The 15,459-nt window shown below is 43.6% G+C and overlaps 1 protein-coding gene across 2 annotated transcripts in view; it reads right to left on the bottom strand.

The window, feature by feature from the left end:
• The window catches only part of SH3GL2 (SH3 domain containing GRB2 like 2, endophilin A1), a 218,945-nt gene extending 205,870 nt beyond the window's left edge, over positions 1-13,075 (bottom strand). The window contains exon 1 of one of the 2 annotated variants that reach the window (XM_038552481.1): positions 12,939-13,075. In XM_038552481.1, coding sequence (XP_038408409.1) covers positions 12,939-12,983 — 45 coding nt within the window. In that variant the 5' untranslated portion in view covers positions 12,984-13,075. The remainder of the gene's footprint in view (positions 1-12,938) is intronic. The other variant, XM_038552480.1, reaches the window with a different exon arrangement.
• Positions 13,076-15,459: the final 2,384 nt, after the last annotated feature.

Here is a 15,459-nt window from a genome sequence, read left to right as displayed (position 1 = left end):
ACTTAGTGCTTTTAGATATTTCTTTGTTTGACATTTAAGATTAGAATAGAACTCAGAGTTGAGAATAACTGGCAATTACTGGCTCTGAAACTAGCTAGTCTAGACTAAATCCTGGCTTTGCCCATGAAACTGTAACAGTGGGCAACTTCACCTCGGAGCTTCAGTTTCTTTGTTTATTGAATGGGGATAATGATGTGGCAACCTCATAGGGTTGTTATATATAAGTAATTAATGAGTTAAAATAATACCTAGCCATGCTAGTCACATTGACAGGAGAGTTTATTTTAAGCCTACAATTTTATGAGGGCATGTCTTAACTTTTACATTAACTCTGAAAAATATATGATGTATTTTTAAACAGAAATAAGCAGATTAAAAATATATGTATAGGATAACTCCTTTTAAATACATATAAGTATGTATAAATTTGTATACATACAAATTTTTTTGTATGTATAAATATGTATAAATGGAAAACAAACATCAGCTGAATTCTCACTATGGTACCCCAGGCATTGGGGATGCTATGAAGAACAGTGAAGACAGAGTCCTCTTCTTTATATCCACCCTGGGGGATGTAAACAAGAATATAATAGGTGGGCCAAGTACTACACTTACAAGAAATGTAATGGGCAATTTTCATTGCACATGGAAGGGCACTTGACCCATACCAAATGAGGCAAAGGCAGCCTAAGAAAACAGCAAGCTGAGACTGTCAAGAGCTACAGTGATTAGTCAAGCATAAAGTGGAAAAGAGGAAAGAGGGATTTCTACAAAGAGTCAGCACGGTGCAAAAGCTCACAGGCAAGTAAGTTTGTGTGGAATAAAGCTATACAAGTTAAGCACGCACAGAAAGAGCTGTCAGCAAAGAGACTAGATCGGTAAACAGAGGTCAGATCACACTCCACACTCCTTAATGCAACTTACACAGGCTTTGTGCAGGGCCATAAGGAGCCGCTGAAGAGCAAGAGTAGATTTGCTCTTCAGAAAGATCACTGCAGTGACTCAGACAATGAATCAGAGGAGAACAAGACCAAAGCATAAAATGTTAGAACCTAAACTCATGCCCAAGACCATTCTACCTCAGCTGTGGGACTTAGCAATGGCTACAAGCTGCAATCAAGTGACTAGTGACTTGTATGAGGGTTCACAGGTCCTTAGAATGGGATAATTTTAAGCTCTGAAGTCTCAGAGCTTCTAAGCCTGGGCTCCTGCTGACCATTTCCACACAGTTTCACAATACATGGCCTTTTACCACTTTCTAAATGATTTCAAGAGCCTCTCTTGAAGTTCACTTCTGCCTTCCATCCAAACGTTAGGCACAGAACAGGTGACTTGGTGCTGCTCTAAGTAAGCAATCTTTTAGGATCCATAATTACATCACCTGTCATGCCCAGAAAATTCCTTGATAGGACAAAAATAACTAAACACTTAAATAGTCAAACTGTGGAAGGGAGCATGTTTGAACAATACAGTTGGTGAAGACTTGTGTCCTTAATAACACCAACTCCCTTGATGAGGATAACATTCACTTTATTCTTCTTTCAGTTATTCTTAGTGAGGGACAAAGTCTCAGCGTATTATTAGGGTATGTGCTCCTTGTCTTATATGTGTTAATTTCCCTTTTAAACAAAAGCAGAATAAATTTCAAGCTCACAGATTTACTCCACCAAGAGTATCTAGGATTTAATGTCTTTTGTATGACAATTCCCATACTTCTACTTATGAAAAGTTATAGTGGCTTTTCCATGTATGAAAATGATATAATGATTCATTTTTAAAGTAAAGTCAATAATGTAAAAATGACTATAGATGCCCAAAACTCATAAAAACTGAATAACAAATGTGGGGGACAAATAACCCCACATAATCATATGTAAAGAGTCTATAAAAGTTGACTGCTGGGATCCCTGGGTGGCGCAGCGGTTTAGCGCCTGCCTTTGGCCCAGGGCGCGATCCTGGAGACCGAGGATCGAATCCCATGTCGGGCTCCCGGTGCATGGAGCTTGTTTCTCCCTCTGCCTGTGTCTCTGCCTCTCTCTCTCTCTCTCTGTGTGACTATCATAAAAAAAAAAAAAAAGTTGACTGCCTAAATTCACTTGAATCATTCATGGCAGCAACTGGCAGACACAGTGACATTGGACACAAAGGATTTATTTTTTTTAAGATTTTATTTATTCATGAGAGAGTCAGAGAGAGAGAGAGAGAGAGAGAGAGAGGGGCAGAGACACAGGCAGAGGGAGAAGCAGGCTCCATGCAGGGAGCCTGACATGGGACTCGATCCTGGGTCTCCAGGATCAGGCTTTGGGCTGAAGGCAGCACTGCTGAGCCACCCGGGCTGCCCAGACACAAAGAATTCAGATTATAAAAGGCAAACCAACACATATCACATGATATCAGCATATTCATCACCTCATAAAAGTAGAGTAATAATCATCAAATTTAGACAAATGTACTAAGAGATTTTATAAGTTAAGACAGACTTCATTTAAGGTGGTTTATGATAAAAATGGATCAAAATTCTTTAACTGTGTACATCAGAGACACAGAAAGGTGAAAGAGCTTGTAAAAATGAATAAAATGCATCTCAAGTGTTCAAGTATTTTGTGATCATTTAAATTTTGTAAACAATGACTAGCTTTCCCAGCTTCTGTTGAAGTGAGGAAAAAGGAGGTTTCCATGTCTACCTAAAGAAATTTAAAGAAGAGATGAATGATGAGCACTGTAAGTATCTCTCTGAAAAATGTGGACAGAGTTTAAGGTGAAAGTAATGACCAAAAACAGTGGGAAAAAAATCAAGAGTTTGGATTTGTGCGTTTCAAAGGGACTCAAGATACAGAAAGAGTAGAGGATGAGATTAACAGGAAAAACCTTAATAGCAAACAATTGTGTTTGTTAAACTTCATTTAAAGGGGAACAAGAGACACAATTCAGTTGCAGGATTGACCATAAGAAGAATAGAATCTGTAGATAATAGGATACCAACTTTCATGAGTAAAATCTCGATGATGGTATTAATGAGGAACATCTCCAGAAAGTACTTCCACTAATCAGCTTACAAATATGATAGAGGAAAGCCACAGCCAGCAAAGGGTTTGGGTTTGTAGGTCTTGCCTAGAAGTAGCCACTTAAGCAGTTTAACAAATAATATAATTATGTCCAGCCAGCCACCATATACAGCATTCACTCCACATAAAGAAGTACACCAGGAACACCTCAGTAAGCAACAAATGCAGAGAATAAGGGTGAAAGCTGTACCCAGTCTGTGATCAATTCCAACAGGATGCTTCACCTCCAGATTACTTCATCACTCAGACCACATTCTCAACTATCCTCTTTCCAGCCAAGCTGCTCAACTGACACTGCATCCTTCAGGACATCTGGGGGTGCCAGACCTCATCCTTTCCAAAAGGACTGTCTGCCAGCTGCACTTAGAAAATCATTGAGGGCTATGGATCTGCAAATCTTGTCAAAGAGCATGGAATGAACATATTACAGACAACGCAAAGTGTGCCATGTGCACCTGCAATCCTCAATTACTTAATGAATAACTTCAAATTACCATGGAGCTATTTAATGTGCCCATACTAAATAAGGGCATTTCATTGTGTTTGTGTTGGCACAGGCTTCCCACAAGAACAGAAACAGCTGTAGGGTGAACATCCAATCACTCTACCCTCACTAGTAAAAATCCCTGATGGCTTGGTTGGAGACTAATAATTCAAAAATATCCTCAGTGTTCTATGATCTCTCCTCTCCAAGGTCAATGAAGCTTTCATCATACACCAAGCTAAGAGGTTGCTCAGAAAGTAGTTAACAGCCTCACTGTTTACAATTGATCAGGAACCACAAAAAGCAGCAGGTGTTTCATCAGAAAACCTAAACCTTGTAGCAAGAAAAATCTATAAAATATAAAATGTATTTTAAAAGGCATATGAAACACTAAGCCTTGTGTAATAAAAAAAAGTTGATTCAGCAAATTACACTTGTGTGTATTCTGTATATGTGTATGATACATATACACACATTCATGAGCAAACATGCAAATGAATATATGATAGGCACAAAAGAGGGCAAGGACTTCTAGCTTTTTTACCCACACTCACTTCTACATTCTGGGTATGCTGCTTGACTGCAGTTCCCAGCGTCTTCCCTTCCTCCCCTGCACTTGGGGGTTCCACAGTCTGGCTATAAGTTCTAGGCAACTGAACATAAACAGACGTGACTGTTTTTTCTATTAACTTTCTATTGTTATACCAATTATCACATACTTAGCAGCTTAAAAATGACAGCCATTTATTTATTAGCCCACAGTCCTACAGGCAGGACTTTTGACCTGGGTTCAAAAGTCCAGCTTCGCTGGGTTCTCCACTCGGTGTCTCACAAGGCCAAAGTCAAGGTGACAGTTAGATTGGACTCCTAGCTGCAGATTCTGGAGAAGAATTCTCTTCCATCCAGGTTGTTGGCAGAATCCAGATCCTTGAGACTGGGGTCTACGGACCCTGGTTTCCTTGCCCGCTGCCATCTAAAATCTGCTCTCTACTCCTGGAGGCTGAGTACATTCCTTCTCACATGGGGCTCCATCTTTAACAGCAACACCATGCCTAGTCCTTGTGCTTCCAATCTTTCAGACTTACCCTTCCAATACCAGCCAGAGAAAATGCTCTGCTTCTAAGGGGTTCATATGATTAGATTAATACCAAAAGTATAATCTCCCTTTTCCCATATAAAGCAACAATTTCAAGAAAGACATCTTTCATAGTGACAGGATGGCTTGCACTCAAAGAGGAAGTGACAATACAAGAGGGAGAGTCACTTCGGGCCTTAGCATCCTGCCTACCACATTCTCCTTCCAGTTCTGACCTACAGAAATCTCCCATGCTCGTTCCAACATACTCCTTCCCTTTGGCAGTCTTGAAAATCATGCGTCAAAGATGGAAGAACCTCCCAGTCATCCTGGATCCCTTAAGTAAATAATGGGACAAAAGAATGAATGAATGAATGAATGAATGAATGAATGAATGAAAAGAATGAACTGCTCTATGAGCAATAAACATCCTTTAAGACTTCTTGGTTAAACCAAAGCACAAAGTGCTCTTGCAAAATTCAGATTAACACAACCAAACCTACTGGTTGAAATTACATATAAAAAAGATCCATTGGACCAGTGAAATCCAAAAAGATTGCACTACGGTAACTAGCAAATGGAACTAACAAGAAGAAAAAAGATGAGAAGTCTCCTAAGTTTTTGAAGGAATTTTATAGTTCAAATCAGCCATGAGTAGTGAAAAGTCTGTAATTGTAAAACAACCTACAAATATTAAACAGGAAGTCAACTAAAGAAACTCTTCAGTTCCCAGAGGCCACACTCCCTGTCACACTCTTTAGATTCTGGACAGATAGAATAAAGAACAAAAGAATTCTTCCCTGACTGCAGAACCAGAGCAAAACCAAAGAACTTCCTCTACTCTAGGGGTTGGGACTTCACAGGGCTTACCCAGAATGTGACATCACCGTAAGGACAATAACTGCCATGACTCCCATTCTTTCCTTCTCCAAACAGGGAGTGTTCACTGTGGACAGTATTTCCGGAATATTAAAAAGCATAGGCAGACTAGCCACGTGTGCCTAACAAGTATTGTACTTTGATACAGAGGTATTTCTTAGCCTTATGGAACTGCTCCAATTAAGATCTATGGGGAAAATTCAGTTTGAATTATAAGAAAGACATCTCTATTTCTTTCAGATATCATTATTCAGAATAGGGCACAAAATACTGCCTACTGGTCCTTCAGAGACCGGAGCATCTAAGCAAACCTCCTAGGAGCTAGCTGGTTCTCACAAATTCTAGAAAGCTCCTCCATAGTCATCCACACCACATACAATCTGACCTGGGGCTGGGAAGAGGCAGGTGAGGGCAAAGCAACTAGAATATCATACTCCAAATTTAGAAGTTGTATTAAATGTAAAATCTTCATACACAGTAAATTTATTTCCTGAACCATCAGACTCAGGAGACGATTTAGTGACATTTGAAAACATTTTATCAATAGTCTGCAAGAACACTTGACAGGGTCTTACAATCATGACATTTTCATAGGTATGGCTATCGCTCTCTTCTTAGTCTTTATTATCCATTATAGACCACATAATCATTTTTAAACATTTGGACTCCAAGGGATTAGAGCAATAAAGAAAACATAAACCACCACCACCCCCCCAAAAAAAACTGAGAAAAGTTGTACTGTAAGATTATAATACTTCATATTCTGTTTCTTGCTGCCTTAACATCCCCACATACACAAGCTGTCAGCAACCCGCCCAGGTGACCACGTATACCACTGTGAGAAGGCAAGCCTCACCCCAAGTTCCTTTTTCTGCCCGCTTCTGACTATGACCTAGTAACATTCAAATGCACCAAGAAAATCCCCTCTGCCTTTTCTTGTGTACTCCACCCTGACTCCAATAAAAGCACTTACCCACTAATCTTCGCACCCTCTCTTGACTCTCCACCTGCTTGGCTGAGCCTACTCCCTCAGCCCTCCTCCTGTGCAGCCCCCTCCACATGCAGTGACAGATCCTCTGTCTCCCTAAAACCTGTGAGTTTAATAAACTTCGTTTCCCCGAGCCTCTCCTATGTCCCCTCTTGGTACCACACACAGAACAAAACAAGGGTACAAAGGATCAAAAGAAAAGAAAAGAAAAGAAAAGAAAGAAAAGTCAAGGAAATCGGATTTCTTGTCCTCCAGAATCTTGCCATCTGGTCTTAACATCTGAGGGAAAGCCCCACTAACTTTAAACTCTGGAGCTGGGGATCCCTGGGTGGTGCAGCGGTTTAGAGCCTGCCTTTGGCCCAGGGCGAGATCCTGGAGACCTGGGATTGAGTCCCACGTCGGGCTCCCGGTGCATGGAGCCTGCTTCTCCCTCTGCCTAGGTCTCTGCCTCTCTCTCTCTCTCTGTGTGACTATCATAAATAAATAAAAATTAAAAAAGAAAATTATAAACTCTGGAGCTGTTCTTCAACTCTACTGCCCCCAATTTTCCTTATTCACTTCTCAATGAGTCTTGCCCTCCTCTCTCACTTTCTCAAGCTACCAGCTCCAATGAAAGCCCTAGGGTTGTATGAAGCCCTGGGAATACCAATGCAGCACAAGGGGCTTGGAAGAATGAACTCTGCTTTGCAAGCATTAAGTCTCTCCCTCCTGCAATGCTATTTCTCCTCAAAACATTAACCATTTTCCCCCAACCAAGTCTTGATGTCGTTTTCAAGGGTATTTCTAATTAATTTGGGAGGTACATCAAAATTTTCCAAGTAGAATGAAACCAAAACTCAATTTAAAACTCAATTCAGGGATCCCTGGGTGGCGTAGCGGTTTGGTGCCTGCCTTTGGCCCAGGGCACGATCCTGGAGACCCGGGATCGAATCCCACATCAGGCTCCCGGTGCATGGAGCCTGCTTCTCCCTCTGCCTGTGTCTCTGCCTCTCTCTCTCTCTCTCTCTCTCTGTGACTATCATAAATAAATAAAAAAAAAAATTAAAAAAAAAAAAAAGAGAGAGTTCACCTGTGATGAACACCGGTGTTGTATAGAAGTGTTGACTCATTAAATTGTACACCTGAAACTAATAAAGAAAAAAAAAAAAAAAAACTCAATTCAATTTAAAACACTAAGAATGGGATGCCTGGGTGGCTCAGTCGGTTAAGTGACCAGCTCTTGATTTCAGCTCAGGACATGAGCTGGGGTTCTGGGATCAAGCCCCAGGACAGGCTCTGCACTCAGTGAGGAGTCTGCTTGAGGATTCTCCCTCTCCCTCTGTCCCACTCCCTGGCACACTTCTGCTCACACATGCTCTCGCTCGAATATATAAATCCTTTAAAAAAAAATACTAAAGAATCACTGTGAGGGAAAGCCTTGCAAAAAAATGTAACTGTGTCAACAACAAAAACTTGATCAAGAATCTCAGTCTCAACAGAAATTATTTTCAATAGCCATTTGTACTTCAAACCCCACCACACGTCCATCTTCCAAATATATCAGTAAGTTAGAGCTCACTATTTTTTTTTTACATGGTTCAAGTTATCCTTATTATGCAAGCATGGCACTCTCACAGACATTATCTCATTTAATCCTGACATCTCTGAAAAGGGTTTTTATATTTGATTGCCCCTCAAATTAGTTCAGAGAAGACTGCATTTTGAACAGACATCCTAAAGCCTGGTAATAGAATGGATGCCGTGACTGTTATCGTAAGAACCACCGCATTCTCTCCTGATGACATCAATTTGTTACAAAACATTTTTACTTTGATGGGGGAAAGGGCAGGATAGGAATTAGGAATTCCTTTATGAAGCTGATGATAGGCTAAAATCCCTCTCCCTCAGAAAAAGTGCATATAAAATGCAGCATATAATTTTAGAAAATACATAGGCTCTCCAGGGCTAAGAATCTGACAAAGAGTGCGGGTATAGAAACCCCGTGTCAGGGATGCCTGGGTGGCTCAGCAGTTGAGCATCTGCCTTTGGCTCAGGGCATGATCCTGGAGTCCCGGGCCCGAGTCCCGCATGGGGCTCCCTGTATGGAGCCTGCTTCTCCCTCTGCCTGTGTCTCTGCCTCTCTTTCTCTGTGTCTCTCATGAATAAATAAATAAAATCTTAAAAAAAAAAAAAAAAAGAAACCCTGTGTCAACTCATGCTGAGGCTTGAGATTTTGAAGGCAGCAGAGATTTTACTACTTAAAGCAGGCAGTTAAGGAACTGAGAACCTCATTCAAAATTATAACTAATTATATATCTAATTAAGTATATATTTTAAAATAAGGGTAAATATATAAATACATCAAATATTAATTTAAATTATTAAATATTAAATATATATTAAATATTTAAATGCCTTAGCAAGTAAATGCTTAAACAGATTTATGTAACATACTCCAGAGCAAAGCATTTATATAAAATAAAGCTTTTCTTTTATTTTAAGATTTTATTCATTTATTTGAGAGACAGAACAAGAGAGAGAGCACACATGAGCAGGGGCAGAGGGAGAGGAAGAAGCAGACTCCCCTGCTGAGCGGAAGCCTGGTGTGGGGCTCAATCCCAGGATCCTGGGATCATGATTGAGCTGATTGAGTCAGATGCTTAACTGACTGAGCAACTCAGGTGTCCCCAAAATACAGCATTTTAAATGTGATAAAAGTGTGAAGAAATTAGACAGAAAGGCATAAAATACCAGTGTAATTAAAATTTTCTGGTTAATGAATCTGAGTGGGACAAGAATCACGTACCAGACTAATTCATAACTTAACCTAACCAAATATGAATTTTTTTCATTAAAAAAAAAAAAAACAACAGAAGGGGGCACACCTGGATGGTTCAGTTGGTTGTATGCCCCACTCTTGGTTTCAGCTCAGGTCATGATCTCATGGGTCATGGGATCAAAGCCTCATGTCAGGCTACGAGGTCAGTGGGGAGTCTGCTTAAAGATTTACTCCCTCTGCCCCACTCGCAAGCACATGCACTCTAAAATAAATAAATTTTAAAAACAAAAAAAATAGAAGATATATAGTCTATAACAGGTCTATATCCTAACCAAACTCATTGAAAGGAAGAAAGCATATTTCATTCAATGCAATAGAAAGATATTATTTACAGAATGAATTGTCCTTTTAATGTTAAATCCACTACAGTATTTAGAAAAACACTGGTGAATCCTTTCATGCAAATAATGGTTGTCAGGGGCTGAATTATGTATCCCCCAACAAAAACTTCCTAAGTTGATATCAAAATCCCCAACACCTCAGAATGTGACCTTATTTGAAAATTGCAGAATTACTCAAGCTAAATTGAGATCATACTGGTGTAAGGTGGCCGTCCAATCCAATATGACTGATGTCCTTTAAGAGAGGAAATTTAGACAAGGAAGAAAAAAAATGCTGCGATGTATATACCAACCAAGAAAAGCCAAAGACTGCCAACAAACTAATAGAAGCTAAGTAAGAGGCCTGACACCGACTCTTGCCTAGGGCCTTCCAAGGAAGCATGGCCTTACTGTCACCTTCATCAATGTTCCAAAAGGGTGAGACAATAAATTTCTGTTGTTTAAAGCACTCAGTTTGATACTTTGTTATGGCAGCTCTAGAGAACACCACAATGACCTAATAAATTTTACTCTGTAACAAACGTTTCTCTAGGCTAAAGGCTTTCCTACTCTAACAAACTGTCCTTAGCAAAAGCATTTTTTTCACCTCCAAATATCAGAGATGTTAAAAACAATTGTCAGCAACGAGGTAGAAATAATCAGTTCTAAATCAAGAGAATAGCCTTGACACTTCTAATCAGAGACTTCAAATTAGTGGGCAAACACCAAAGTCATACTGTTTTATTAATACAAATCTCCTCCTGCACTAACGTGAGCAAAAAACTCAATTTCATAGAAACAAATGTTTGCCTGAAGAGGGGCCTTCCACTTAAGAACACTGGCCATATAACCCAGCGTATCTGTTCTCACAAGGAAACAATTCTAGGTGTAAAGCTTACTTTGTAGATAAGATCAGGTTCATGGAGCTGGGTATGGAAAAATGGCTTAAAAAGTAGGACATGGCTATTTCCCCTATCTTTGTCACACGCAAACATTAGCACTGGCTTTACACACCCTTCAAATACACACATACACAGGAAGAATAACCTTTGCCTGAGGCTTTCCAAGATTATGCTCCATTATGTTATAGATAAGATACTGCGTGTTGTTTCACCTCTAAAATGAAAGGCTTTTTTAGTAAAAAGAAAATGACTCAGTGATTCTGCATCTGAAACAGATGTGATTAACACGAATCTTGTCACAAGACCTCCTCCAACAATCTAAGAAGTCCTTCCATACCACAATTCTGGTTTGTATACTCAAACCTGAACGTCAGTGTCACATAGAACTTCAGGATTTGGCTGAAATGAAGCCATCTGATTGTGTTTTGTTAAGGTAGCAAAACTAAAAAGTCTACTTCCATGATTTCCTCATGTGTCATCACTGCTAATATAACGGACAGTATTTTATACAAGTAGAATTATCTTTAATGTTAAAATCACTCACTGAACAGTTTTTAGGTTCTCATTTATACTCACATCAATTCTAGGAAATGGATATTAACCCTATTTAAAAGTTAAATAACTTGCTCAAGATCACTGACAGCAGAGATGGTATCAAGCCTTAGTCTTCGCCAATGTTCCTAAACTGCCTTTTAGGGCACCAAGATTTGCAAAAGAAGTCTTCAGAATCAAAGTGAAGAAGGAGTGTGGTGTTGGTAAATTCAGTGCTCAGGTCTGCTTTAGAGATGTGACAAAGTACCTCAAATTAAAAAAAGTTAGCGACTGGGATCCCTGGGTGGCGCAGCGGTTTAGCGCCTGCCTTTGGCCCAGGGCGCAATCCTGGAGACCCGGGATCGAGTCCCACGTCGGGCTCCCGGTGCATGGAGCCTGCTTCTCCCTCTGCCTATGTCTCTGCCCTCCCCCCCTCTGTGACTATCATAAATAAATAAAAAAAATTAAAAAAAAAAACAAAAAAGAAAGTTAGCGACTTCAAAGAATTTATGGTACACACATGTGCTTCACTGTAAACCTAAAGGAGTTCGAAGTAAAGGTTACTAGAGGCCTTCCATATACCTCACCAACCGCATCTTTACAAATATATTTACAAACATTCTCTCAGAGAGGACTCAGAAAGATCCAATTCGAAAAGCAAAAATAATTACAGTAATGGGTGTTTTTACTGAAATCATCTTAGTTTTCTACATTTCCCAAACAGACAGAACTGATTCTACAAAGGCGAATCTATGGTGACGGAGACAGCATGGGGATGAACACGAGATGAATTTCATGCTGCATCTCTCCAATTTATCCAAGATTCTGAAAACACGACTGTCACCTTTTCTGGATGTGGTTTAAAACAGGATCAGTTATTGTGGTGTTCTCATTATTTCTGAGATATTATGACAAAACTCACTGTTAATCACGACTAATGTATGAAAAAACAGCGAAGGCTAAATTGTGAGAGATATTTAAAGAAATCAACAAACTCCTTAGCTAAAGATCTCTTACACTAGAGCTGCTTCAGAAGAGAGAAAGGGGAAAAAAAAAAATTACCATCCTCATTACATAAGAAATAGGTCACATCGTAAGTATTCACTTATCTTTCCCTATGTAAAATTCTTCAACCGAGCCCCAGGAGATTTAAAGTATTAGAATCTGAATTAAATAAATTGTAATCACAGTCTATTAACCCCACAGAGAAATAGGGCACGTTCAAGATGTCAAAAAGAAAAAAAAGCACACTAAAAATAATACTTAGAAGTAAGTGACGGTTTGACTGTGAAGGCTGTGGAACCCGCGGGAAACGCGGAGGGACCCCCCCACAGGGCTGGCCTAGCCTTGGCGTCACAGTAGTTTCCCCACCGGGCTCTCCCAGCAAAAGTTGAGGCGGGCGCTTCCCAGAGGAAGCCGCGTCCTCCGCGCTCGCGGCCGGGGCAGGGGGCAGGGGGCGGGGGCGGGGGCGCCGCGCGGAAGGGCAGACGCAGCGACCGCAGCGGGAGAGCCGAGAGCGGAGAGCGCAGCCCGCAGCCCGCAGCCCGCGCCGCAGTCCCGCCCCCAGTGCGGCCCCCGCTCGCGCCAGCACCGCGCGGGGCAGCCGGGGGCAGCGACACCGCAAGGTCACCGGGTGCGGGACGACTTGACAGAATCTCCCGCCCCCGCCCCCGCCGCCGCCGCCGCCGCCCCCTCCCGGCCGCTCCCGCGCGGGGCCACCGGGCCGGGCGGCCAGGGACTCGCGGCGGGGACGCGGGCGGGCGATGCGGGGCGCGGCCCGGGTCCCCGCGCGCCCCGCCGACCGCAGGCGCCGAGCGCGCCCCTCGCGGCTCCGCCCGGGCCCGCCCCGCGGCGCACCTGTCACGCGCCTCACCTGAGTGGCTTTGTGGAATTGCTTCTTGAGCCCGGCCACCGACATGGTGCGGGAGGACTCGCGGGCGCGGGAGGCTGCGGAGGCGGCTGCCGGTGCCGGGGAGAGGCGGCGGCGGAGCGGCGGCGGCGGCGGCGGCGGGAGCGGGAGCGGGAGCGGAGGGCCGAGCGGGGCGGCGCGCTCGCCGGGCGGCCGCTCGTCGTGCCGCCGCCAGGGCTGTGGGCGCGGGGGCGCGGAGCGGCGCGGGACGCGGGCTCGTGCGGAGAAACACCCTGACGTCAGGGGCGGGTGATGCGGCCTCTTAAAGGGGACGCGGGAAGCCCCGCCCGCCCGGGGCGCGGGCCGGCCGCGCAGGTGCCGCCGCAGCCCTCGCCACCTGCGCGGCTCCCGCGGAGCCCGGGCGCCACCTCCCCCGCGGGCGGCCGGGCGGGCGGGCGGCGGGGGTGGAGCGCGGGGGCGTTCCCGCGCCCGGGGCTGAGCGCTGCGCCCCCGCCGACCGCCGACCCGCCGTTCGCCGCTCGCCGCAGCGCGGCCGCCCGGGCGCAGGCAGGGCCCAGGTGACCCGCCGGGGTTGCAGGTGGCCGCAGCGGCGCGGCCTGGGGCTGGCCGTCCCCGTAGAGCCCGCCCTCTCTGCGTTCCGTGTCGGGGAATGAAGTCCGCGCTCCTTCTGTGCCTGGCGCCCACTGGGTTGGTCACAGAAAACATTTTCTGCCCCCGGTTCCTGGTTTCAATATCCCTTAAGCCTCCAAAACGTTAGGGAAAGTCAGGAACGTGCCATCTTTTTTTTTTTTTTTCTATATATTTATGATTTATTTTATTTTATTTGGTCTAATAACGATTTGAAAAGAAGAAAAAAGGGCAGCCCGCGTGGCTGAGCGGTTTAGTGCCCGCCTTCAGCCCAGGGCGTGATCCGGGAGACCTGGGATCGAGTCCCGCGTTGGGCTCCCTGCACGGAGCCTGCTTCTCCCTCTGCCTGTGTCTCTGCCTCTCTCTCTCTCTGTGTGTGTGTGTGTGTGTCTCTCATGAATAAATAAATAAAATCTTTAAAAAAAAGAAGAAGAAAATTTAAACCTTAATGCTGATCAGGTAAATAGAACTGAAATGGGATTTTGTTACAGTAATAGCATTTTAATCCTCTGATTACACATACGGAAAAGCCCAAAAATGAACTCAGCATTCACTTTATGAGAGTGGTTTTGGGATTTTCAATCTAAGCATTACACATGAAAAAGATTAAACTGTGCGATCTCGGGGATCCCTGGGTGGCTCAGCGGTTTCGCGCCTGCCTTTGGCCCCGGGCCTGATCCTGGAGACCTGGGATCGAGTCCCGTGTGGGGTTCCCGGTGCATGGAGCCTGCTCCTCTCTCTCCCTCTGCCTGTGTCTCTGCCTCTCTCTCTCTCTCTCTCTCTCCCTGTGTCTATCATAAATTTAAAAAAAAAATTGTGCGATCTCCACATTCGTAACAAAGTATATATGGCTGGGCTACAGCCAAAAGTGATGGAATTATTTTGTAGGAGAGCAGCATCCGTGGCTTCTGTGTTCTTAGTGATTAGCCACTTCTCTTAGTTTTTTCTCGGACTGAGAAGCACATGAAAAAGAACTTGAATACTGTCGCCACATGGGGACCAAAGTTGTAAGGAGAAGGCAGAGTGACAGAAGCCAGGGTAAGTGGATGAATAAGATAACATAGGGCAGAACAGGAGTGCTGGGAATCTTTCATCCCTCCTCAGCCCCTACTACCTGCGACCATAGACTCCATGGCCGCTGTGTATTTTGGTTTTGGTCATTAAAATGTCCATAAACTTGTCTGTTTTATTTTACAAAAAGCATAACTGGAGTTTGGGTAAATGTATTCTCTTTTGGGGGAGTCTCACTGAAGCAGTGAGAAGACTCACCCCCAGGCCTGACGATCAAAGGGACTAGTGACACCACACACTGACCATATACCCTGGCCTCTTAACCTGCATATGTCTTACCAGCTAGAGAGGGTGAAAAGTAAGCTCTGGTGATCTCTAGGAAATTCTAACAGAATGTCAGGACTAGGAACAATCTGTGTCTCAGGCAAACATCAGACAGGGAAAGACCAAAGTCCTGCCAAGAAATAGGTGGGACTACTGATCCATCAGAGTTCAGGACAACCGTTAAAGTGACTTTATTGAGATCCCATGAGATAGCACATTTACTCACACCTATAAGGCCCACCATGGGGATTCCCAGATTCTTGACTTTAGGAAATTCTACAATAGTTTGTACTTTCTGCATATGGAGGTGGGGCTCTAGATAAGAGATAATTGGGGGTTAGTGTTACAATGACTGCTTTTGTACTCTTAACAGTTTATAGTACCCACATGCATGAGCACGCATGCGCGTGCACACACACACACACACACACACACACACACTCACTCATGAAAAGAATGCGTAAAATGCTAATGATGGTCAGGCCAGTGGAGCAGTTCTCAAACTTTAGCTCAAATAGGAATCTCCTGGAGGACTTGTTAAAGCACAGAGTCCCACATGCCT

The sequence above is a fragment of the Canis lupus genome, chromosome 11, assembly GCF_011100685.1.
Source record: "Canis lupus familiaris isolate Mischka breed German Shepherd chromosome 11, alternate assembly UU_Cfam_GSD_1.0, whole genome shotgun sequence".
In the NCBI taxonomy this organism is placed as follows: Eukaryota; Metazoa; Chordata; class Mammalia; order Carnivora; family Canidae; genus Canis; species Canis lupus.
The sequence above is the reverse complement of the archived record's forward strand: the minus strand, read 5'-3'. Positions and strand labels throughout refer to the sequence as shown.